This window comes from Carassius gibelio, chromosome B6, assembly GCF_023724105.1.
Source record: "Carassius gibelio isolate Cgi1373 ecotype wild population from Czech Republic chromosome B6, carGib1.2-hapl.c, whole genome shotgun sequence".
NCBI lineage: Eukaryota > Metazoa > Chordata > Actinopteri > Cypriniformes > Cyprinidae > Carassius > Carassius gibelio.
In genome coordinates this window covers 22,893,050-22,920,588 of record NC_068401.1, presented here as the reverse complement: position 1 = coordinate 22,920,588, position 27,539 = coordinate 22,893,050, and the positions used below count along the sequence as shown (strand labels likewise).

General features: G+C 37.3%; 2 protein-coding genes across 3 annotated transcripts in view; one reads left to right on the top strand and one right to left on the bottom strand.

Annotated features, from left to right (window-relative positions):
• The window catches only part of LOC127959948 (WD repeat, SAM and U-box domain-containing protein 1), a 173,511-nt gene extending 168,825 nt beyond the window's left edge, over positions 1–4,686 (top strand). Inside the window, exon 13 of the transcript XR_008154313.1 lies at positions 4,662–4,686. The gene's annotated coding sequence lies outside the window, so the exon portion shown is untranslated. The remainder of the gene's footprint in view (positions 1–4,661) is intronic.
• Positions 902–27,298, bottom strand: LOC127959945 (glycerol-3-phosphate dehydrogenase, mitochondrial). 2 transcript variants are annotated; one of them, XM_052559445.1, is made up of 17 exons: positions 27,160–27,298; positions 25,729–25,833; positions 23,130–23,301; positions 22,625–22,749; positions 20,299–20,396; positions 19,390–19,553; positions 16,069–16,233; positions 15,483–15,627; positions 15,171–15,364; positions 11,056–11,190; positions 10,196–10,371; positions 9,596–9,727; positions 8,984–9,142; positions 6,348–6,460; positions 6,188–6,266; positions 3,883–3,981; positions 902–3,111 (listed from the first exon to the last, which is right to left on the bottom strand). In XM_052559445.1, the coding sequence occupies exons 2-17, from the start codon at positions 25,825–25,827 to the stop codon at positions 2,986–2,988; spliced, it is 2,181 nt and encodes a 726-aa protein (XP_052415405.1). In that variant the 5' UTR covers positions 25,828–25,833; positions 27,160–27,298; the 3' UTR covers positions 902–2,985. The 2 variants fall into 2 exon arrangements, with proteins under 2 accessions (XP_052415405.1, XP_052415406.1); XM_052559446.1 differs by lacking the exon at positions 25,729–25,833 and having other exon boundaries at positions 27,160–27,282.
• Between the last annotated feature and the right edge of the window lie 241 nt (positions 27,299–27,539).

Genomic DNA, 27,539 nt, shown 5'->3' with positions numbered 1-27,539 from the left:
TGAATAAGCATATTTCTCCAGTTTTATGGCAACTCCTTCGGCTTTAATTTAAGATTGTCATGTATAAATCTCTTCATAATCTAGCACCTTCACATTTTTGTGAAAATCATGTGTATTCCCCTACTCGAGCTCTCAGGTCTTCTGCTTCGGGGACTAGCCATCTGTACCTTTGGTACGTTTGACTACAATTGTAGAGCTCAGACTCTTAATTATTTGAAAGTTGTCCTCGAGTGTCTTGAAAAGTCCCCATAAAAAAAAATAAAAAAATAAAAAATTATTTATTATTAATAGGAACTGAAACAGTCTGGTTACCAACACAATATCTTCCTTTGTTTCATCAAATAAAATAAGTCATATAGATATGGAATGAGGGTAATGATAAATTATAATTTTTGGCTGGACTATCCCTTTAAGGTGGTTTACCAGGACCCCTGCTTAATATGCATTCAGTGTAATTATATCGGATTCACAGGGCTATTCAGACACCATCTGAAATGAGGATTAGACAGACTTGGGATGCTAGTTTAATTGCATTTTGCTAGGTGCTGATCACATTGGAATGGGCTGCACTCATCTCACACTGTGAAAGAGTCTGCAGCTTCAGGGATTATTAGGCAGGCGCATGACAAGATGCCCTGCTACTGAAAGATCCTTCAGGCCTATACACCTATTAATCAGCTATATTCTAAATTAATATGTTCATCAGGTCTATAGTGGTGGCTTTAGAGTCAATTAGTTGACATCTTCCTTCAAAATGAATGACTGGGGGAAGGATGTGTAACACTGTATGTGCCTGCATACATGAGAATGAGACATGACAAGCTTTAACTGGCACAAACCTTATGTGGGAAATATAGCATAAGGAGAGTCACTCACAAAATAATGGCACATCCAAACAATGCAGAAGGCAACTAGATACTTTTAATTACAGAATTGTGTTTCTCAGGCTTTGCAGATTTATTTACTATACTTTTTTCATACAATAATTAATTTCTTTCAATCAGGATCAGTCTGAAATTACAACTTGTTGGGAAAATAAATTAGTTTAACTGCTTCTGCTCTCATGTGTGAAGGCCCCTCTTACTTCATAATTCAAACCTGACAATCTCTATGACAATCTTTATAGTCTTCTTTTATATATCATGATGGACTTAAATTCTGAGCAGTCTCACTGTTCAAAACACATTTCTTTTTAGATCATTAAGCTTAAAGCATCCACGTTAAAAGCCATTTCCAACTGCTGAAATTATGAACATAAACTGATTATAAAAGTACATAAACATATACAAAACATAAACAAAATACAGCGTCAAGTAAAAGATTGTGCTCTTTTAGTGTGTGTAGGACTGTGCGTTTCGACATGCAAAGTTCATTAAGTGTCTTTTTAAAGTTGGAGTTTACCCAAAGATGAAAATTGCATTATCATTATGTTATTCCAAACCTGTATTTGCAGCATTTTTTTAGTGGAACATAAAAATATATTTTGAAAAAATATTTGGTAACACTTAAAGCCTTCATCTAAAATGCATTATAAAGGATTATTAAAGAGTATAATGGATTATAATTATTGATAATGTGTGTGTAAATAATTATAACTGAATTAAAAATGCAGTCTAACAATTAATAGATACATGTTATAATGTATTAATTGTGGTTACAATTATTCATGAGATTGTACAATGCATTATAAGGTGCACTACGAAGCATAATTAATACTACTGAACTACTTTTATAATGCATTATACATAATGGCTTTTAGTAAAGTGTTACAAAATATTAAAAAAAATTTATTTTCCGTTTTCAACACAAAGGGAGCCAAATGTAACTAAAACTGTTGTGTTACACATATTCTTTTATATATATATATATATATATATATATATATATATATATATATATATATATATATATATATATATATAGTCTTTTATGAAGCCATATAGGTTTGGAACAACATGAGTGTTAGTAGATGATGACAGAATTTTCATTTTTGAATGAACTATCCCTTTAAGAAGCAAGGCACATTTAGTACATTCCCTGCTTTTCTCTACATTAAGTTTACAGTTATAATATTCCCTTATTATTTCATGACAAATGGATAATCAATTACTTTTACAGGCAAGGTTTTAAAATGAACACTGAAGTGGAGTTTCAATTGTTCATGGATTTGAAAGTAATAAAAAAAATTCATTTCATTATAATTTGTAAAAACCCTCCTGCTGAACCAGAGCCAATGCAAAGTCTAAAAAAACTGAAAACAACCTGTTTAAGACAAACTAAAACAACTTATCCATTTACAGTGATACATTAATTAAAAATGAGACAGGATTTATCAAAAGTATGAAGGAAATTATAGATTTTGAATAAATACTTTTTTTCAGAAAATTAAAAACAATTAAAATAATACAACATAAAAAAAAAACAACAACAACATTTCATCACTGTAATTCAGAACAGGAACAATTAAGCAGTATGCAGTGTAAAACTGCGTAATTCACATATAGTGCATTGTTTAGCTCAGAAGACACTAAGAGCCCTTGAATTTCACCTCACTGGGTTCAGGAGCAAATAATCTGCAATAATAAAATGGCACAGCAGAAAGCACACCGGATAAAGCTGCTCAGAGAAACATTAAAGAGACAATCTTTTCATGCTTACCAGGTCACACAACATGGCACTGCATGCATTAGATAAAAATATAGACTCTTGAATACGCTTTGAAATATTTTTTTAAGAATATATTCTGCTCTAATAATTTAATATTATAATAAAATCTTTTTCATTAAAATCAATTTAAATAAGCATGCTAAAACAAAATTGTAGTCAAGATTGTAGTCAATGGCAGCCAGCTGGCTGGGTAAGTTAATGACATGAGAGGATGTGCTTGTGATCTGACCAGAGTGGGCACAGCAGTCAGCGATTTTGGTGTTTATCCAACTTTGTGGTGGGAGCTGTTGTCTGGTGGATGTTTTGGTTCGTTGGGACTCAAACACCGCCTCCACTGCGGTCAACCGAGACAGGTCCTCTCAGATCCAAGCCCTCCTCAACTGTCTTCATCAGGATAGCCAGACGACTGTCAGAGATTTGGCCTCTCTGGACCGCACACATGAGCTGAACCAATCAGAGAGCAAAACCTAGCTTAATGGTTACAGCTACATTATTTTTGCATGATTTAAGCTTCAGCGGCACTACTTAAGATACCAATGATAATTTTTTTTCTGATTTGAAATACACCTTTTGAAAGTTTGCCTTTTGAAATGTTTTTGAATTTTCTTATGCACACTAAGGATACATTTCTTTGTTCAAATATACAGAAAACTTTTTAATATAATAAAATATCATTGCAATTAAAAAATATAAAAAATAAAAAAAATAAACTTTTGAATGACAGTGTTAATGTTCATTAAATGTAAACATGACCCACTACTTTGCTGTACTTAAATAACTGTAACTTGTTGTCCAAAGGCAATACCAATATGGCCGCCAAGTGAGGCTTTGGTTAAAGCCTGGTCAAGTAATTTAAAGGTTTCTGGTTCAAACCCCAGAAAGGTTATTACTTTTAACACCTTTCTCCTGCCCCATATATGGTAATCTAGTTCATGCTTCATTATAGTAAAAAGCACAGAAAAAGTGGTGTTCATTATTAATTAACTGAAACTCTAGAGACACCAGATCTACTTTATACTCATTCTGACACAGGTATGACATTTCACAGGGACTAATCGCTGTGAACCAGTCATCTTATGACAAAACATAGATGTACTGACATGAAGATAACAAGCACTTTTAATTTTTTAGGTTTTCACACCCACAACTACAAATCCTGCCGGAAAACCAGAGTGACACCAAGACAAGCGGTAGTCTATAAATAGATGTTCATACCTGCAAGAACTCATCCAGTTCTACCTGCCCGTTTTTGTTGAGGTCCACCTCGTTGAGGATCTCATGAAGGGCGTTCTCATCAATATGAATGCTGAGTTTCTGAAAGAACACAAATCAGTTATAGAATCAGTAACTAAGAGACATTAAACGGAAATGTTAAGGACTGCACATAAACCAGAGACAATGAGATCTTACAAGCAATTTACGAGGGAAATTATTTCAAATCTTATTCTTTGGTAATACAAACACATGCTTTGATCTCTGCCCATAATTACTTTTTTTTAGCACCTCAGAATACATATACACATATATGTATTAGGGGTGTAACGGTTCACAAAATTCACGGTTCGGTTCGATACGATACGCTGATATCACTGTTCGGTTCGGTAGGGTTCGGTACGTTTTAGATAGCAAAATGTAAAAACATTTTCAAAAACTTTTTAGAATGCCGCAAGCGCACCGCGGGTCATGTGACAAGAACTAAACAATCAGCTTCATCCTTTCCCGTAACAACGTTGAAAGCTCAGCCAAGATGAAGGAACAGCTGATCATAGTTGTATATGGATTGCAATTTTGAAATAAATTTATTAGCAAAGCTAGCCTACTGCAAGCGATTTTTAGAGCTGCAAATCCATTTATCCTTTGCTGAAATTTCCGCATCTTCATGGAGAGAGTACGTCATTGTTGCTTAGCAAAGACAGACGCCTCATGAGCGCTTCTGCCCGAGCGCTTTGGAAAGGAAGAGAAAGACGCGCCTAGCGTTTTCCACGCGTTTTTAGGCGCGATATGTGAACGGCCCCTAAGGCGCTCGGTCACTCAGCTCGCGCTGAAGGCTCGTTGCAAAATGTCTAATGCATTTAACAGACCAGAAATAGAAGATCCTCCAATGACCAACAGGTCTGGTGTTTGGGTGCACTTTGGATTCCCTGTAAGCTATAATGGTGATGATAGAATGAATGGAAAATAGTAAGGTCTCATATCCCCGGCTATAATGTAAATGTAACGTAAAAGAAGCCTACCAATCGCCGCGGTGATGTCTTTTGCCCTGTTTGAGTCAGTTGGAAATGTAGCCTATGTCTAAATGCTGTGGGGATAGTTTGTTACGTTTATGTTTCTCCTTTTTTTCGTCTTGTCCCAGATACTGACACACTAAGGTGATGTCGGCGTAAATGAGTTGACATGTTTCAAGTATTCCAGCTGGTGTTTCTTTTTTTTCGCTGGTGTACCCTATTGTCATGTAGCAGATGCGACATTGTTGTTTTTTTATCCACCACTCTCTTGCCATCACCATAGCTTACAGGGAATCCAAAGTGCACCCAAACACCAGACCTGTTGGTTATTGGAGGATCTTCTATTTCTGGTCTGTTAAACGCATTGGCTATTTTGCAACGCGCCTTCAGCGCGTACTGAGTGAGCGAGCGCCTGACTGAGTAACATAAACATATAAGTTGGTGTTTTTTTCTTCTTCGGGGGTGTCAGGGGCGTTGCCTGTTACGTCGTTTGGGTTATTTGGCTACCTTGTTGAATGCATATCATTATATTTAACTTTTTTTTTTTTTTTTCAAAAAATATATAGTCCAACGAACTGTTCGGTACATAATGCGTACCGCGTACCGAACCGAAAGCCTCGTACCGAACGGTTCAATACGAATACGCGTATCGTTACACCCCTAATATGTATATATAATTTTAAAGTTAAGATTGTTTGGCAAACATAACACATTTAAAGGGATAGTTCACAAAAAAATTTAAAATTCTGTCATAGGTTTACTCACCAAAACTGTATGAGCTTTTTCTGTTGAGCGCAAAAGAAAATAATTTGAAGAATGTTGGTAACTAAACTACTGATAGTAGCCACTGACTTACATAGTATTTTTTTTACATTCTATAGAAGTCAACCATCAACCGTTTGGTTACCAACATTCTTCAAAAAATCTTATTTTGTGTTCAGCAGAAGAAAGAAACTCTTACAGGTTTGGAACAACATGAGGGAGAGTAAACAATGACAAAATTTTTGTAAGTACATTTTTAAGTACATTTCATCTTGCAGTTAAATTGCATGCCTTGAGAAAAATTAAAAAGTAATGAACATTGATTAAAATTAAGTAACAGAGATAAAAAAAAAGTCCCCTCATCTCTGCATATCCATGGCAACTTGCGGTTATTACTAAGCGGTAATTTTCTGTATACTTAAGTCTTATCCGTATATATAAAACTGATCAGAGAAAGGGTGGAAAATGGTCAAGAAAAACTAAAGCAACTTACAGTGGAAGCTCAGTTGGAATTGTAAGACATTATAACTCACCTCTAGCACTTGCTGGACATCCACTGTTGTGATAAAGCCTTTACTCTCCTTATCAAACTTGTAAAAGCGTTTCTTATACCTGTCAATTATAATAATGATAATATTAAGAAAGTGAGAGATGTAGGATCTTGTACACTTAACTAACACACTCATCTTATACCTTGCTATCTCTGAGGCAGTGAGTGAGATCTCTGTTGTCTTGCTGAGCTGCTCAGAGCAAGCTTTATAACCCATCTCCAGGTGCAGAAAATTATTTGCTGCCTCCAGCTCTTCCTGTAGACAAACAAAAACCAAAAACACAATCAGTACCTTAAGATTAGAAACAATTTAATAATTTAATAAATGATTAATTTTCCTGATCATAACAGTGGCACATTTAAACATTTACATTACATTTACATTTAACCATTTAGCTGACGCTTTTATCCAAAGCGACTTACAAATGAGAACAATAGAAGCAATCAGATCAACAAGAGAACAAGCTACAATATACAAGTGCCATGACAAGTCTCAGTTAGTCTAGTACAGAACGCATAGCCAGTTTTTTTCTTTTTGAATATATGAAAGACAAGAAAAGTCCTAGTATTAGTTGGTTAAGTGCTAGCGAAAAAGATGAGTCTTGAGATGTTTCTTGAAAATGAGTATCGACTTGAGATTGGGAGGTCATTCCTCAAGCTGGGCACAGTCCAGGAGAATGACCACGAGAGTGATTTTGAACTTCTTTTGGATGGCACCAAAGGCGTCGTTCACTTGCAGAGTGCAAACTTCTGGAGGGCACATAAGATTTAACTAGTGAGTTTAGGTATGTTGGTGCCATGCCAGTGGTCGTCTTGTAGACAAGCATTAGTACCTTGAATTTGATGCGAGCGGCTACTGGTAGCCAGTGTTACCTGATGAGAAGAGGAGTAACGTGAGCTTTTTTTGGCTCATTGAAGACAACCCTTCTGGATCAGTTGCAGAGGCCTGATAGTTCATGCAGGAAGGCCTGCCAGGAGAGCATTACAATAGTCCAGTCTGGAGAGAACAAGAGCTTGGACAAGAATTTGGGTGGCTTGCTCCGACAGGAAAGGTCTAATCTTCCTAATGTTGTATAGGACAAATCTGCAGGACCGAGTCGTTTTAGCAATATGGTCTGTGAAGCTTAACTCCCAGGTTTCTGGCTGTCCTGGAAGGAGTTATGGTTGACAAACCCAGCTGTATAGAGAAGATGTGATGAAACGAAGGGTTAGCTGGAACCACCAGGAGTTCTGTCTTTGTAAGGTTGAGCTGCAGGTGATGGTCATTCATCCAGCTAGAAATGTCACTCAGACAGGCTGAAATGCGAGCAGCTACCGTCGGGTCATCAGGCTGGAATAAGAAGTAGAGTTGGGTGCCATGCTTCTGAATGACAGATCCTAATGATGTCATGTAGATGGAGAAGAGAAGTGGTCCAAGTACTGAGCCTTGAGGAACCCTAGTACCAAGTTGTTGTGACTTTGAAAAATCACCCCTCCAAGACATGCTGAAGGTTCTATCAGAGAGGTAGGACTTCAACCACAGGAGTGCGGTTCCAGAGATGCCCATCTTTCTGAGCAGGGCAGTCTCAGTTGAGTGGCCACTTTTGAAGTCAGATTGGTTGCTGTCCAGGAGGTTGTTCTGTACAAGGAACATAGAGAGCTGGTTGAACACAGCTCACTTAAGTGTCTTTGCAATGAATGGAAGAAGGGATACCGGTCTGTAGTTTTCTAGAAGCGCTGGATTTAGAGATGGTTTCTTAAGCAGTGGGCTTACCCAAGCCTGCTTAATGCTGAGGGAAAAGTTCCAGAGTGAAGAGAGGAGTTGACTCACACAAAACACGTTTTGAAGCAACCTTTGTAGTATAATGCATGGTTTGCAAATTGGCTGTTACTAAGGGGGAAGTTAAGAAGGGGGAAGTTAAAACTATTTGACCCAACACAAAGTTGTAAATAAACCAAAGATAATTGGAGCATTTTTTTATAAGAAAATACAGGTAGTAGCTTCCAGTAGATACTGATATTCAGATTCAAAAAGTGTTTCATGCAGCAGAAACAGCAACATAAACATTGCTGCAATGCACAGGCTGAGAATACTGGCTTGCCTTTGCAGAGCTGTGATATACCTGCGCTGGGTCGAGGCTCCCAGCAGAGCATTGTGTCTGTGTCCGTGCATGTGTTTGGTGGGTGTGGTGCACCTGCATTGTGAGCAGATTTGAGCCCTGAACTCGTGGGAACTGAACAGTATCAAAGCTGCACAGTGATTGGTGCTATTATTAGTGCTTCTGTTTATCAGACAGGAAACTTATGACCAACGTGCAAAAGCTGGAGTAACTCTATCACCGCCTTACAAACGCACTACACGCACACTTTCAAACACTGCTCCGAGCACAGACGTAACAGCCATATTCATCTTGAGGAGTTGTGCTAGGCGTTTATTGTACAACTGAATTGTGATCTTATCATGGAGTGGAGACTCCTTGTTAAAAAGACCATTTAAGAAACAAACTAACAATAGATGAGGCCTATTATTAGCTGTTACCTAAATTAACCTGGCTGGGACCTTTAGCTTTCAGTCAGGACAAAAAAGCGGTGTTCAGTGCAAGGGTAACAGGTTTGCACAAACGTTAAATTCAATAAATCAAGTATTGAACTAAGATGTTCTCATGAATCTGAATTGTGATTTGAATTCACATGCACACTAAATGTGAACTTAAATCAAATTCTGCTTTCATTGTAATTAAAAAAAGAAACACTGTCAATCTGTATTCTAAAGAAATAAGCCATGATATAGATGACATACTTTCTTTTTTTGCTCAGTCCACTGCAGTTCTTTGCCCATGATCTCAACAATAAGTGGCAGAGCCTCATCCGCAGCCTGCACGTTCAGAAAGCCCAGTCGAGTTCGGCGAGCAATCACATCGATGGCTGTACATGCATACTCCTTTACAGCATACTGCACCTAAATCCAGACAGGAAACAACACGCTCATTTTCATTTAAGTCAGTTTTAACAGAAATGGTTTGGAAGGCAATCAGACATTCATGTATTTTTAGGCTGACTGAATAGCATGTTATATTTTAAAATATGAAGTTTAGATTTCAACCCAGCAGTGAATCTTGCATATATTTACAATTTTGACAGTATTTGAACCATTACTGAGCTCAGCCTCTCATGAAAGGAAGAAAAACTTAAGATTATTTCAAGGAACAGCTTGTGTTCATTTCAGAGTGACTTTCCAAAAGAGCACTAAAGACTGTGGAGACCGCACATCAGACAATGTGGCAACTAATACTTGGCAACACTGGGTGAACTGTCCCTTTAAGAAGCAAAAGCTTGTCAGTAATGTAAGGTGGGGTTCAACAAATGGTACACTGCAAGATAACTGTCAGTATTATAACTTCAGAGTGCTTACCTCACTCTCTATGTAGGGAAATTCAGACACAAGGCGTTTCCCCACTATAGGCCATCTCTTGCCTGTCACCTGGGCCATTTTGGCAACTTCAAATGCTCTTCCTCCATAGGTGGCTGCCAAGTGCTGAGCAACCTGTGAGTTCAGAAAATAAAAATGTTATTCCTTAGGGATGTAACAGTTTTTAACAAGACTGGTAAGTTTCATGATTCAACTTTCTTGCCCTATGTAGGAAACTCACTGCAAAGCGAGATTTTAAACATTCACTTAAGACTGTAGAGATGTTTTCTTTACTAGCTTATGAACACCTTTGCTTCATTAAGCATTCAGACAAATAAACATGGCCACGTTTTCTTTTATATCTCTCACCAAAGGTCAAGAGCTGTCAAAAATATCTGCATGGTGACCTTTTTAAATATGCTGGCAAAACAACATCCATGGTAGCGCTACGGCTCCATCAAGCTCTCATGCTTCCAAACAAGGGGTTGCCAGACATTCTCTCCCCCACAGGATCATGGGTGACTGAACGTTATGGAGCAGCTGAGCCTGCTCCAAAGAGCTCTGACTGGTAGAATGCATAAGTAGTAAGGCTTCAAAACCCACCTCGTTTTCCAAGCCGTAGTCTTGAACCAAGCGAATGTACAGGGTGGGGGTCCAGTCCTTCCCACCATCCAGCATCAGACCGACCGTCCTGCTGGGACCACCTGAGAGGTTATGAGCCTTTATAGCTGCATCAAGAGTCTCCTCAGCCATAGAACGATAGGTTGTCCACTTTCCACCTAGAGTTACAAAAAAATTTGAGATTAAGACTTAATATTTTGATATTTGTATTTATTGTTTTGCCTTTAATTAGCATTTTTACATTATAATAATAATAATTAATAATTAATTTTTTTATTGTATACTAGTATAAGTTTGGAGTCAGTACTTTTTAAAATAAATTAATAGTCATATTCAGAATGGATGCATTAAATGATACAAAAATACTAATTTAAATAAATACAGTGGTTTTCACAAAAATACTAAGCAACACAGCATTGATATTAAGAAGCAGGTCTGGGGAAAAAAGGCAATATAAAATGTGATTAAAAAATATTAACATATATATTTATAATATAAATAAAATATTATTTTTAATAATATTAATATTAAAATGATTATTATTATCATTATTATGTAATATTATAAAGTAAATAAGAAATACAAATTGTAATCATACGTTCAATATGAGATAAATCATTTAAGAAAGAATTGCAAAATGTATTTTACAGTAAGTTTAAAATGACAATTTCTTCAACTTCAAAAGTTAAACCATTATATTACCAATAAATATATCTATAGAAAAGGGGCAATTAAAAAAATAAATCATGAAAAAATTAATATTGTACAAAACTAAATTAAACCATTTTATGAAAGACAATATTGGAAAAATGGAGACCAAGGCATAAGTTAGTAGCACTGACCAGCAATGGTGATGAGTCCGCTGTCGCTGATGTTGACGATGTGGTTACGACAGATGGACTGCGTGTCTTTGGAGTTGGGGTCGGTGACTAGCGGACGAATGCCACTCCAGGCCGCCAGGACATCCCCCCGCCGCACTGAGAACCAAAGAAACCAGAGACGCTGACAATCTCTGACAGCTGAAGTGTGTGTGGAGTGTATCTGATTGACAGGACTACAATAGGCCATGCGATTGTATTTATGCAGTGCCCTGTTTTACAGCTACATCCATAACCGTTCATACATAAAAATGACAGTGATGTCTGCATTAAAAGCTATTTTGTTTGATAAATGACCAAGGGGTAACACGGGAAGCGAGATTGTCTGAACAACTTGAGTTGCTTTGTTCAACCAACAAACCATTACTATGAGTCCAGAGTCAATTTCCCTATTGTGGCGACATCTCAAGCATTAATTATTAAGAGGGAGTTGTGTATCGATCTGCGGTACACCTGCCACTGTAATATGCAGGTTGATATTTCTGAATGGGGGGAAAAACAGAGACGGCACTCTCATTATCAAAGGGCATCTCTGAAACATTAATGACAAGGCTAGGGAGCGGAGCTCTGCAGACAGCAGACTGTGGAGACCAATAACACACACACACACACACACACACACACACACACACACACACACACACACACACACACACACACCTTTAGTCTAAATGATCCTAAGCAATAGACCACTGGGCCGTCGAATGCATTCAAGTAATCTCATTCTCAAGAGAAGAATTCAGTCCATTTTCAGGCTGTGGAATGCACTCGAAGTTCTCAAAGAGTCACAATGACCATACGCAATATATTAGAGGTGCTCCGATCACGATCGGCCGATTGTTATGCGCATCTCGTCAGTAAAGCCGGTTCTCTAATCAGCAGTTAATTCCATCAGGTGCGTGATTTCACACAGAGCAGCTGTTACTACACAGAGCCGTTGTTAATAGAGAAGATGCACCAAAAAACGCTGAAAATGAAGTGGATTTGCGCATCTTCTCTATTAACAACGGCTCTGTGTAGTAACAGCTGCTCTGATCAGAGCACCTCTACAATATATCGGCCACCATATTGGTTTAGGCCAATATTGGTTTAGGCATTTTTTTCCTTTAAAAAAAACAGCTTTGGTCAAATTAGGCTGAAAATGGAAGATAATTATTTTACTTATGGAGATGCTTTATCCACAACAACATGTCCTAAATGGACACAAACAGGTCAACAAGAAGTTTGTCTTCCCATTTTGAACTTAAAAATGGGATGTGAAGTGACAACTGATCACAAATCAGTTAATCAAAAGATATCTCACTGTTTGTGAACGCTCTTGGAATGCACTGCAGAAGATGAAGGCTAGAAGACAGTCTTCATTAATGTCTGAAGATCAATACACATGAGGAGAGGAACCAATGATTTTTCGGTGTGGGGGCGGGGCTTCAAATCAAAATTCAATTAAGTCAAGCTTCTGTCAAACTGTAGTATAGTTTGGGACAGTAGCAGCTGCTCAGGACAAAAACAACAGAGATACCCTTCAGCATGTATCAGTTTATTTATAGATGGATATGTATATTTCAGGATATTTCAGATTTTATAGATTTTATTATTCTATGAATTCCCTGGGAGGTTCTGGTTTATTTTTAGTGCAGTCCTACTTTAAACAGGCCAGATTTTTCAAATCTCTCTGTTCATCACATGCAATCACACATAGTATCTGAACTGGAGGGCCCTTGCCCCTACATTGTCATTGTGACAAATCTCCCACAGCCAAATCCCTTTAGCAGCCTTCACTAGAGCCGAGTCCAGTCCAGCCTCAACCCTCCGTCGAGGCAAGGTCTCTGTGTCATTCCTCCATTGCTCAATCCATCCTGCTTCTCTATGATCTGCTTTATTCACACTCTCACACAACCCTCCCAGGTCAACAGAGTCGCTTGGTTGCTCATTCACGCCCGGAACAAAGCAGAAGACACCCAGACACAAGGCAGCCGTCACATTGCAGTTTAAAAAAAAAAAAAAAAAAAAAAAAAAAAAAAAAAAAAGTATGAGCACACGTAATGTTAATAACAGACAGCCGGATGACTTTCTACAGCAGCTGAAAGACACATACAGTGCTGGATGAGATAAGGAGACTCAACAAACTCTTAACGACTTGCCTTACAATCAGAGAAAATGAGGAAGCATTTTTTTGTGAAGGAAAATTAGTTATGAAGCTAATCAATCAAGCAATCAAGCCAGCATCCACAGCGCTTTGAACAATTAGAGGGCTGCGCTCAAAAATCAATACCTCCGCTTTCAAAGGAAGATGCTTGGAATAGTTATCAGTCCCAACTAGTAGTTACTAGACTCAACACAACCAATGCAAGCCGTTCTGTCTATACTGCTGTCTGTCTGTTCATTAACATATGCAGAAATAAAGTATTTTCATCTTGCATTATTAAGTTCATAACTGAAAAATGTCGGAATTAAAATGTTTTGGCAGAAATCACCCATTCATACACTTCTGTAATCAGTAAGATTAAAAATTTTTTTTAAATAATTTTATACAGCAAAAATCTATTAAAGTGCATGAAATAAATTATTATTAGTTATTATTATGTATCAAATAAATGCAGCATTGGTGACCATAAGCAACTTTTTTTCAAAAACATAACAAATGAAATATAATAAAATAAAATCTTACAGGGACCCAAATCTTTTGAATGATTGGACATATGTAGATTTAGTCAGTTCAGCTGAGACACGCTTTCTGCAAATTTTTTGTTTAAAAAAAATGCAAGCCCTTGAGAAGGGGAAGGGGGAGTGGACCAGAATGCATTTTCAACCAAAGGGGATGCCAGAAACCCTAGTGACACCCCTGGCAAGAACTATACAGTCCAACCAGTCTAATACAAACAATTCCTAAATGAAGGAATGAGTCTTCTTCAGTTAATCAAAACAATACAATGCAAACTATATAATACAGACTTAAGGACAATTTTTGCCACCTCTAAAGGTAATACAGGTACATAATGTTGTAAATTAAATTCAGTTTCTTGCACAGACCAATTGTTTTGCTTCATAAGATCACAATATATTGTCAGAAACCATTGGTATTAATTTTGTGATGACTGTTTTTTTTTTTTTTTTACTTTCAAAGTGACCCTAGCTGTTGACTAGCATTTTATAAATCAACAAGGCTTGGTAAGTATTAGTGACTTCTTCCAAAAACATTAAGAGATCTAAGAAGTTCTAAAAGAATTATAGGAACTGGAATATATAAGAAAAATGTCATATCCAATATAACCTACTAAATCATTAAAAAATGTCTTGTTTTGCATAGGGCACAAAGGGAACCAGGACTTTACTGTCGTAGAATCAATGGGCCAGTTTTACTAAACAGGGCAAATTAGTGTTAGTGCAATTCCAAAACAGCGGTGATGGGTGTGAAAAATTTCTCCAGGTGATTTACTGACAAAGTGCAAATTTAAGAACACAGACGCAACATCTAATTTCCATGATGACCAACACAATCTAGCAAGTGCAGCACAAGTTAGTGTTAAGGACATGTTCGGATTTGGATAATGTGTTCTTCTGGCATTCTAAATAATTTTTGTGGGAAAAAAAATCCTCTCCCTTCTACCATGTGCTCGCTGTTCTTTGCGGTGAATCCTCCTAGCATCAACAAATGCAGCCATTTCAAGCGCAAAATAGTTTAAGACATGCTTTTTTGGGGCGTAAAATAATGGTGCAAATAATCTGATGAGTGAAAACGTTAGCAAAGCTTGTTTGCGTGATTCATTTTAATACTCTCCTGTCCTCCCATAAATTTTGTGTCTTAAAGGGAAACTCATACGAATGCAATAGGGTCAGGCGTAAAAATAACCTTGTCCACGCCTTTTCAGCGCTAACTCTTCACTGCACATCTTTAGGAAATGCTTACAGTATTAATTTAATTCCGAAAAGAAAATTTTTGTTTGTGCTAAACCTATCCCAATGTGTAGTATTGTATTTTTAATAAGATCATGCGTTTTTCTTTTTGCTTTTAGTGTAGCACCATACTTTATTCGAAAAACGAAAAAAAAAAAAAAAAAGCATGGACAGGGTAGCATTACCTTCTACGTCAGGGCTGAGGTAATTGCGTACTTCACTCAGGATGAAGTTGATGTCATCCTCCACTGGGATGGGATGGGCTGTGACTTCAGTGGGCGTGTCTGTCGTGCCGGCGATAGTCATCTTCTCCCAGGGCAGGAAGAATATGACACGGCCATCACTGGTGGCGGGGTCTAACAGCCCCATGTTGTCTGGGCTGTAATTGGTAGGAAGAGTACATATACGCATGTAATCTCTACGTAAACTGTTAACACCATAAAAATACACTTGAGAAAAAAAAAGGTACAATATGATTGAAAGATTCGGGAAGGTACCTATAATATCCAGGGATGACAATGTGCACTCCTGCACTAGGCTGGCAGATGTCGGCAGTTTTCTGGTTGTCCATTTTGCGCAGGGAGTCAGTGAAGGGGCCGGTGGCGTTAATGACACATTTGGCACGAATGTCAAACTCCTGCCCTGTGAACGGCAGAGGGAGGTGTTACTCTAACTCAGTGCGGCTAACCGCAGGGGTCATTTGCTGAGGATAGAAGACATATCTCTTCATAAAAGGATTATGAGCAGAAAATTTAAAGGGGTCATTGAAAGGTGGTTAGTTAGTGCTGGGTTGTGGTGAAATGAAACTTTTAAAAGAAAGCAAAGATTTAAAAAATAATGTGTAGATTTGATCTCATGTCATGTATGCAAAATCTGGTTATTTCAATGGAAATACACGCAATCGAAAATTCATACAAGGGCGAAAGATTTCCATGCTTTCATTTCACAATCTTTTTAAGTTGATTACACAAATTCACTGAACGCTGATTGGTTTGAAAGTGACTTCTGTGTAAGCTGACTTGAAAATGTTCGTTTTCTGTCACTAAAACAATTAATTTAGTTTTCGATCGGGGCATATCTTACCTGTGATTATGTCTCGGCAGTGGGCTCCACAAACTTTCTCTTGGCCTGTTTTTGGGTCTGGTTTCTTTAGCAGATGAACCACCTCTGTGTAGTTAGCAATAGCAGCACCATGACGGGCTGCTGTAAGAGCAATGGCCAGGTTCATACGGGAGTCATTGTGCTGTCCTGAAAAGAGCCAGAGCAGAATGTGTCACATATACACTGCCGTTCAAAAGTTTGGGATCAGTGAGATTTGTTATTTATTGAGGTCAAGGCTTTATTTATTTAATCAAAAATATAGAAAAAAAATAATATTGTGAATATTATTTCAATTACTAATAATGGTTTTCTGTTTTTAATACTTCAAATATTATTTATTTGTGATCGAAGATCAATTTCAGCATCATTACTCCAGTCTTTAGTGTCACATGAATTTAGTGTCTTCAGAAATCATTCTAATATGCTGATTTATTATCAGTGCTGGAAACTGTTTTGCTGCTTCATGTTTTTTTTTTAAAACATACTTTTTTCCCTGGATTCTTTAATGAATAAAAAGTAAAAAAGAACAGCATTTATTAGAAAAATTGAAATCTTTTCTAACAATATGAGTCTTTACTATCACTTTTCATTCATTTAACACATCCTTGCTGAATAAAAGTATTCATTACTTTCAAAAAAAGGAAGAAAAATATTTACTGACGCCAAACTTTTGAACGGTAGTGTATATTCTAACACAAGATTTACATTTTGAATAAATGCTGTTTTTTCCCTGTCTTTTTTATATTCATAAATGAATCCTGCAAAAAGTATCACAGGTTACACAAAAAAAGAAGAAAAAAATGAAGCAGCACAACTGTTTCCAGCACTGATAATAAATCAGCATATTAGAATGAGGATTATGTGACACTGAAAACTGGAGTAATGATGCTGAAAATTCAACTTTGTATCACAGGAATAAATTATATTTTGAAGTATATTGAAATAGAAACTGCTATTTTAAATTGAAATAATATTTAACAAAATAATATTTTTTTTCTGCATTTTTGGTCAAATACATACAGCCTTGATGAGCACAAGAAACTTAATGATCCCAAACTTTTGAACGGTATAGTGTACAAAAAACATCAGATTTCATCAGCTCATTTCTGGGTACAAATTCATTCCCAAAACATAGTTAAGTAGGTACACAATGTTTTTCTGTACATGCCAGAGGCCACTGCACCCAGTCAAGACTTGCTTCATGATTGCAGTGTTTGAAGTGACGCGACGGTGTTCAATATTGTTACAGGGCCTTTTGAGGCATTTAAACTATTTCAGACACATTTGAAACATGAATTACAGGAAACCTTGAAGCCAATGCGATATCACTCTATTACGACAATGAAAGAGCGACTACAGTATATATATATAAAAAAAGGCCTCTGTGTTCCAGGTCTGTGTTCTCGATGCTAAAGAATCAGAGGGATAGGTAACCCACGTAAGCATGTCTAATGCTAACACATGCTCAGGGCAAACTCCACCAGACAATAAAATAATAACACAGGCAGGAAGCCTGCTTAAAGGGCACACTTCTCAAAGAATAATGTGTGGTGAAGGCACCAGCATGCTTTGTTAGAGATCCCATGAACATGGGTTCACTCAAATCAAAATACCCATGTAGAGAAGGATAATACAAACATATGCATGTTGGAATATTGTTAATATCATGTAAGAGGACAAATCACAGCTCACATGGAAAGCTGTGTCCTGCAGCAGTAGACACGAAACGCTTGGTTGAGCTTGAATGTTTATTAGAGTACAGCTTGCAGGTATGGCGAAAAGAGCAGGGCTTTTGTGCTGCAAGCCCAATTCTAATGAAATAAAGAAACCGCGACATTACAAATGACTGAAAACGCAGATAAGGGAGTTTTAGCGTCAGATTAGATTAATACAAAAAAAGACCTACAGAAAGAATGAATGACATATCATAGCGGAGAAGGGAAGTGACGGGCGGCCGTGCATGTGGATGAGATAGTGGAGGAAAGAAAGGGAGAGAGGACTCAAGGAGGATGAGGGACAGGAAGAGAAGAAGCGAGAGAGTGCGATATGAGTAGGAGAAAGAGAGAGAGAGGGAGAGGGAGAGAAATAGAGGGAGGCAAATAGCGACAGGCAGACTGCGATCTCCAGCGGAGAAGGTCAGATTCGGAAATGTCACGGCCGTGATTGTTCCAGATTGAATAATTGGAGAGAAAAGCCGGCTGACAACCCAGGGGAAGGAGGGATGGTGGGGGGGAGAGAGAGGGAGGAACGGACGTGGGGAGAAGAACGAATAAAACCTCTAAACTGTCATTACAATCGCCGGTTTCGATTCTCCACACACATACATACGCAAATGAAGACGCTTTTTAACACAGTCACTGAGAGCACGTAAACACGGCGCGGCAGGGAACAGAGCATCCAGACGTCTCTTTGCCTCTGTTTCTCCCACAGATGGACGCGATGTGACAGATCGCTGCTCAGATAGCCGCCGCGCTCCCCCTGAATATAAGCTGCCCGCGCAGCCTGCGAGGGACAGTGTGTGTATCAACACGGGCCAAATGTAGTTTGACAGGAAGCACTGGAAGGCAGGGTTGGTGGGTTGGGCTTGTGCGGCCACGGAGGGGACCTTGAGTAAAGGGGACACATTCTGCACACCCAGACTAACCAGGAACATATGGAAGTTTTGCCTGGTGGCAGCCTCGGGCGGCGCAGGGCACAGACGGGCCAACAGAGACACGGGCACAATGGGTTCGGCTGCAACAGCCGGTGGCCGTTTTATAAAGATTATGCAGGAATGTCACAGAGACAAATGAGATCGCACTTATTGACGCATAAATCACAATAGTAGATGTTTTATTGACAACAAATCATTGTTATCAATGACAATCAAGATTTTTTTTCTCATACTGTATAAAGAAAAATATATCTCTGTCCACAGGCTTGGCAAATGTATTACTCATAATGATTTTTACTGTTTTAAAGCAATGGAATGGAATGTTTCTTGAGCACCAAATCAATAGAATCTCATGACACTGAAGACTGGAGTAACATTCAACTTCGCCATCACAGGGCTAAATTACATTTTAAAATACATACAAAATTTAAACTGTAATGATATTTCAATGTTAGCATTTTACTGCATTTGGATCAAATAATAAAATAATAATCGAATAAACATTTGAACGGTAGTTTATACAGTTCAATGTATTTTAGAATTCCATTCACTTATAGAATTAAAAATTGATTATTGGACAAAAGAGATCAGAAAGAAAAAGAAAATGTGCACACACACAAGACTTTAACCTTAGATTCGCTCCTGCTCACCATCGTAGTAGACAATGGCTCCCACGAGTTTGTCTTTCTTCAGCATAGGGAAGAGCTCCAGCGCTTTGCTCTTACTCAGGACGTAGCTGCTCTTCAGACACTGTGATCCGGCGACCAGGTCGTACATTTTAATGCCGGCCCAGTAATACGGCAGCTGCCACCACCTGTGGAGAACATCAACAGTCCCTCTCACTACTGAACTCAAACATGAATTCAGCAAACGTATTCAATGCACAATCTGAAATCAAATATAATAACATATTTTGAGTACCATGGTAAGAAAGCCTTGTCTTTTTGCTGGTTATAAAGAGGCAACTAGCAGGGTATATTACTAATTAAAATAGATATGGTTGTACATGGACAGAATAAGATTTGTCAAAGTAGTAACTAAGTCATATAGCACCTTGTGACATATTTGTTTTAAGTAATAAAAAAATCGGACAGGCATATGATGTAATCTTGAGGTTTCTCATTTCTATGACCCTTTCACACTTCTCCGGCTGCTTTAAATATCAGAGCAAGGCATAAATGCCACGAGTAATTAGTAATGATGATGGTAAAGACAGGAAGATCCTTTAAAAACCCCGAATGACAAGGGGCAGAGACGGAGGAGGCGAGAGGTCCAGCATTGATCCACAGAATATCCGAACCCCACCTGCTGCAGGTGTCCAGAAGAAAGGTTCAATGCCATTTCTGTGAACTTATCAATGGATTTAAATACAAAAACTGTCTTTTATGAATCTAGGAAGCCTCCAGAGTTTCTCTTTAACTCTCTTCTGTCTAAATCCCATAGTTCCATTCCTTTTTTAATATTTTTTTCCGTTAAATGGTCAGTGTTTTTATTGTAGTATTGTATTGTATTGTTTTGTTGAGTATTGTATTGTAATTAGATCAAACTGGTTTTCTTACTTGTAAACAGGAAGCATTATAGGTAAAGGTGCAGACAGGTGGGGAGCGATGTTCAGTAGGTTGGCACGTTCATGAAGAGCCTCTTTCACCATCATGTACTAAGAAAGAAGAAATAAAACTGTCTGGCTCTAGAGGACTGCTGCTTGCATATTTTCAGGGAAAATGTAATTTATAGATTTAAAAATTAGAATTTAGAAAGACTTAAAAAGTCTTTAATTATTCTTAACCAAAGATGTTAATTTACTCAAGTAAAAAAAAAAAAACTCAAGTCTTCAAATTATCCTCATTTAGAGGCTTTACTTGACAGCAAATATTGATAGATGCAATTAATATAAATGTGATCTTACATTTTAAGGCCATTTTGTTCCCTATTACAGGGTATATACAGCAATCCTTAAGTTAAATTTACTACTTTTTAATACCTTTTTCACTACCTTCAGAATATTTTTTAAAACCATCACGACACTGAATTGCAAGTGTTAATCAGCGACCTTTCTATTATTTACACAGATTTTGACATATATAACATACAAAAAATAATAGATTTAGAGACTGATGTTGACAGCATATTGCACATTTATTTCACTTAGTAAATAAAAATAAAACAAATACCATAAAATGTGCAATGGAGAAAATGGATAGACCGAACAATAAGCCTGCCTGTTAGTGTTGTCACGGTACCAATATTTCAGTATTCGGCACCGATACCAGTGAAAATCCACGATTCTCGGTACCAATTTCGGTAACAAAGCAAAACACAAAAATTTGGTAATAAAAAAAAAAAATAACTTTTTAGCACTAAAAATAAAACCAATGCCATTCTTTATACTTATTTAGAATTGTGTTTAAAGTTTTTCTACAAGTTATATAATTATGAAAAACAGTAAACAAGTTTCACCCAAATTTAATTTGTCTTTTAATTTATCAAATTTAAACACATTTTATGTTTGGTAAATAAAGGGGATTTGCTATTAAAATTAAAACATGGGAGAAATATTGAGATTTATTTTTTTTTTAAATAAAGTTTTTTATTTTTTTTGCAACAGTGGTAGCAGTATCACATACGTTTTACTAAATAATAGTAATATTTCTAACACAATGCCCTTATGTAAAAATTTTCTTTTAGGCCTAATGAATGCATATTTGTCATTTTGAAATTTCTATTTGCCCATTAGCTCCGCCCACTACCGGAGAAACCGGTATGTCTTCTGCTTTTTCGAAAGTGAATATGAATAATTCTAAATTAACTCGATTATTTTGACAGGAGAAGACAACAGATGCTGAAATTAATGCAAGCGTCATGCGCTTCAGTCTATGTAGTAAATAAACCTGCACGTCTCTGTCATTCATTAATTCACACAGAGACGCGCAGAACACAGATTCATATTTCAAACAACTTTTGCGGCTTAATACTACAGATACTGGTCCATATGGAGATTTGATTTGATTAATTTATGCTTTCACAAATTCCATGACTGTCCATATTAAAATGTAAGTTTAATTTACATGACTGGATTTTGAGATTCCGTACTCGTTTTCTGCTTCGCGGAAATCATAGCGTTGTATGCGTCAAGAACCGGGTTTGAACGGGACCTCGGTACTACCGGTCGTTAACCCAGCTATTAGAAAACTTGCATTTGTCCAAGAAGACGACGATGGTTGTCCAGTCATTGAAGATATGCCTTGAAGCAAGTCTAAAATAAAACGTAAGCCAGCCACTTCTGTTGAGCGCGCAGTGTTCTGAGATGATGCCGAACGACCACTGAATATGACGTCAGCATGAGACGGAGACGGAAGATCTTTGATTATGTGCCCAGATATGCTAAAGCCCATATAAACGAACTAACACGAACGCAGATAGAATTTCAATCAGAATAAGACACCTGATAGTCTGGAAAAAATAATACCTAATTTGGAAAAAAATAATACCTCTGAGACCACATTTAACACTTTTAATGGCCTTAAATTTGACCATTTTGATTTATCACTTTTTAATACTTTTTAAAACCCCGCGGACACCCTGTATTAATTCATATTTCAAATAAGCATTTTTAAAATTACATTAAGTTGACCAACAACCAATTCTAACCGCAGTCCGTTTGAGTTAAAAATTTTAGCGTGCTTCTATTTCCAAGAATCGATAACTTATTGAAGTTTTGTTTATTCATCCCCCCACACTGATACTTCAGATCAGCAGTATCCTACTTAATGTTTGTGCTTTTCTCTGTCTGTCTGATGTGTTTAAAATGTCACAGTGGTGGCGTAAGCGGCCTTGCAATCCTTCTTCTAAATATTAGGGGCAAATAGGGAAAAATGGGGCCTTCACCTGCTCATAATCTAGTTTCATGATGGCTTTCTGGAGATAGCGGACTCCGCCGTGAATGAGCTTGGTGCTTCTGCTGCTGGTGCCCGATGAAAAATCGCTCCGTTCTACCAGAGCGGTCTTCAGATCTGGACGAGGGGGCAGAAAGACAGGTAAGGAATGGATTAGACAATGCACTGGCATTTCAAGACCTTATGGTGCCAAATATTTAGACTGCAGTTGCTGTCATTTACATATGGATTTCTCCACTATCTGTAATATCACAACATGCTTATTGCACCCAGGCACATTCTGACAGGCCACCCGAGTGGAATACAACATCTAATAAGAAAAAAAACCCCATCAAAATCCAATATAAATCATCACATTTAAGAAAGTAAATTAACACTAAAAATGCATACAGGGCAAATGTATTATTGGATTGAAACTGACCTGCACAGTAAACACACTTTTCACAAAGTTTCTATCAGTAAAAATTGCAAAACTTAAAAAAAGAGAGATTCCATACTCCGTGTGACAGCATCTAAGGCACATCCTGAGCCCGTGGCTCCACCGCCCACCACCAAGACATCAAACTCCTCTGTTTTCTGCAGTGTTGAAAGCTGCTCCTCTCTTGTCGGGAGGGCATCCTTAAATGGCACCTTTAACTCACCCTGTGCTTCAACATATGCCAGCTGAGCCTGGATATTTCCAGAAAAAAGAAACATAAGAGAAAAGTGTGGTCAAAGACATTAGAATAAGCTTTAGGTTCTTAAAAGATGCAATCCAGAATTGAAATTCCATAAGCTTGTAACATGCATGTAAAATTACAATCTTGCACAATTCTGAGATCCCCTTTATTGGTATGCAAGTTGTCATTACTGAATATAGATCAAAAAATAAGGCTTTCATTCATTCTGGATTGATCTTGAAAATAATAACAACAAAGTAAATAAAAACAGATTAATTATATATATATATATATATATATATATATATATATATATATATATATATATATATATAGTATATATTTCATGAAACAATATGTTAGTCAGCATGCCAAGACATAGAAATGAAGATGATTGTTCATCTCAAATGTTGGGTTTTCAAAATTCAAGTTCAGTTAGTTCTAGGTTACAATGCTAGTTTTATTTTCAAGGGAGATAAACTAAAAAATTTAATAAATAAAAATTTGCATTCATGACATGGTCACTCTTTATGGCAACTGGCACTGTGACCTTTCATATTATAAAAACAGACAGCAATATGAGATATTTTATACTTAAGCTTGATATCAGTTTCGGAATTTAAACTAAATCAACAGGTTTTTTTTCTTAAAGTTCTCTTATAAAGTCAAAGAGTGGGACTATGAAATTGTGAATGAACAGCTGCCAATCTATCGGTCGCACGAAGGCAAAAAAACGCAAAGTTCAAATGAAGAGAAAACAAGCCTGGGTGAAGCTAGGTGTCTAGGGTTTTAGCCATAATGAAACGTTTTATTCATTTTTTCGTTAGCATTTGGCCTAAATGATTACATCAATCTGCCGCCACAAGCCTGTAGGGTCCATTTGACTTGCAAATGACCAAATGAGCCCAGACATTTGCAATTTAGACAGTAATAGCATGTAAAAACAAGATTCAGTAATTAGTGTCTATTTCCAAGGACAGACACATTTAAAACATCCGCGCACTATTAAGAGAGGCTGTCCTGCAATCAGGACAAGTGCATGACGGAAACAGAGAATTTCATGCAAATACGGCCACCGTAGAGTGATACTTCAGCCAGAGTGTAACAGTGCCCTTGCCATAGAGGAGACAAACAGGCACTCGCAAACACACACACGCTCAGCAAATTTACATTACAATCTCAAAGATTAGCATCTGCCACATGCATGATTGCAAGCAATTTTCTGAAAGAATATTCATTCTTTCTCTTTTGACTTTTGCTTACCCATTTAGGCTACATTGAGATGACACGGGGGATAAATGAACAAATAAATGGAGAAAAATCAGAACAAAAGTTTGTGTCAGTGAAACGCTTAACATGGGTTGCAAATGTGACGTGAAGGTGATCTGACATCCAATGAAGTCTTGCCAGAGTGTTCATGTTGGTAACAAAATCAAAGATCTTCTTTAACTGTTTTTTTTTTTTTTTTTTTTTTGATAAATTAATCGTGCAGTGACAATCTCCATGAAAAACAATGTCCTTGAAAGTGCATAATTCTCTCGCTCCCTGGAGTTTCATTGGGATTGGAACAGTTGAGATGCAAGATAATGGGCAAAATGGGCTTGGGAAGATTTAAATAAATGATGAGAGAGAAAATCAGGACTCCCATTGCTCTTCAAGGGTCTGTCTTTTTTTTTTTCTTCATTTGCTCCAGAAAGCCTTGTTGATTATCTTAATCTACTTGACCTTCCGTTATTTGGTATAGCATCTAAACAGACAAGACCCCTGGGGTTCTAACTAGTTTAAATACGGACAGAACATGGTGTGTGACACACTCCCTGATGGCGTGAATGGGGATCAGATTGTTCATGATTACATATTCAAGAGAGACAATGTGTGTATCACTGTTCAAGTGTAATCTCCCTTTAGCAAACAAAACCTGATTTTAATACGGTGGTCTACCCTAGAGAAAGAACGGGGTAAGTTTGGAGACTTGAGAAGGTACCTAAAGGTGCAAAAGAGAATTTCTAATGTATCTGGATTCATAGGTCTAATCTTAATAAGATCTGTAGCACTCATTCAAGAAATCTGTCTCATATGTTTGTTGACCACATGAAAACAAGAATAAACCTTTATGAATTATAAATAAGGAATAGTTATAAATAGATATACATTGTTCATTGATTTAAGATCAAATTGCAGGGACAGAGTTATACTGTCCTGAATAAGGCTGTATCTTTAAGGTTGTATAAACACATAGAGAACATTCCTGAGTCAGGACAAGACATGCTGTGGTACAGATGTGTCTGTGTATTCTGCAGTCTAACCTGTAGGAGTCACTGTATGGATGTGAGGTGTGAAAAGAAAATGTTTGGTATTTGTCAAAAGAATTTGACAAATCTTTATATTTAGATGGCATGAGGTCGGTCAACAACACTGATGCTATTTAAAACTATACCTGATTCTTCTTGTATTCAAAGAACTGTGATAGGCCGAAGGCTGTTGCTACAGCTCCGCCCCCTATTAGGGTTCCCTTCACTGCCTTTCTGAAAGCCATCGATCCCTGAAACAGATTGAAAAATTAAAAAGATCTAAAGAATAAATGCCAAAACAGAAAACTTCATGTTGGTATCACTTCCTGATAAGAACTTGCAATGTGCTGTGCATTTATAATGTATATTATTAGGATAAATACAGTTTAACTGTAAATTTAACGTAATGATGTCATGCTTATGTGTGAAAATCATTTTACATTTTTTAAGTGTATTCTGTTTTATAATTGCCTGTTACTGACTCTTCCTTTCTGATGTCTTCAAATTATACTCAAATAACGAAAATGAGCTATTCTCAAGTTAAAAAAAGAAAACATAAATTGCAAAGGACTGACAAAGAGGGTATGTAGGCTACAAAAATAATCTTAGAGAACAAATCCAATACATCTCAAGCTTACTTTATGAAAACATGACAGATTTTCTGATAATTATAAGCAAAATACATTGCAGTCATACCAAGAAGCTAAAATAACTTCTGTATCACCACGATCACATTCCCTGACCTTGTCATGATAAAATTCAATGAACCTGCAACACTTGTTCACAACTCACCAGTGTTTTGTTTGTCAAAATGAAAGAAAAAAACAACAACGGATATGTCCAGGACCAGTTTGTGTGGCTAAACAACTACTGTATGAATCCTAAAACTGACTATCTCTGGTGAAGGTCAAAGTAAAGCCATAATCAGTCTTTGGTTAGGGATGCAAGTGATTTCACTACATGATACTAGAGGAAGTGAATGAGTCATTCTTACTACACTGCTTGACTTCACGCCTGTCCTGCATGCTCCGTTTATGGCGAAACCATGTGCATAGAGAGAGAGAAGCCACAACTTCTGAGAGTGATCTTACAGGTTACTATTATTTTACAGTTCGTGTACGAGAATCAAGCGAATATGAGACTCCTAGACTGAAATCTGAACATGTACAGTAATTCAGGCTAAAGCCAGCCTATTGCATCTCTACAATCTTACCTCAAACCGTTTTCACTTCATTAGAAAAATCAGAAGAGTTGCCTTTATTCTCAGTTCTTAGAGAAAACAGATGGATACAGACTCATGTAACCCATCCAGTACATCACGTGAACTCACGTGAACCCTGTTTTTGACATCGAGTCAACCATCACCCATAGATCTCTTTGCAAATACATCGTTCGATAACATAAAACAAAGACAGATCTGAATTTAACTTTTGATGCGCAATTCTATGACATACATTTTATAAACTGGCAAATTATGGGCTGGAGCAACAGTGGCTGGCTCGCATCCAAGAATAGATCGGTCAGGCTTAGACGATCGACGGCAAATAATATGCTGGGTTATGCTGGTTTTTACTTACTGTTTTTGGCGATGGTGATGATGATGATGATGATGATGATGTCTAAAAAGGAAAATCATGGACAGTGAAGGTATCAGCTGTGATGTTACAATGTTACTTATTCAGGAATCCAGGAAGCACAGTGACAGGAAGTATTTGACAAACAGGTGGATTGGCAAATCAGTATAGAGGATTCACATCTCTCCTCCAATCATTTTTAGGTAGGCGTGTCCATAGGCGTCTAATTGTAACCGCACTTGGAATAGAAAGGCGTTTTCTAAGACTATCCTTTCTTTGGGACGGTGTACAAACACGTAAGACAATTTAACTCTCAGAACAAAATTGATTTGGACCGCATGTATAGCTATAGTTTATGCTTAGACGAGTATTTTTACCCGAGA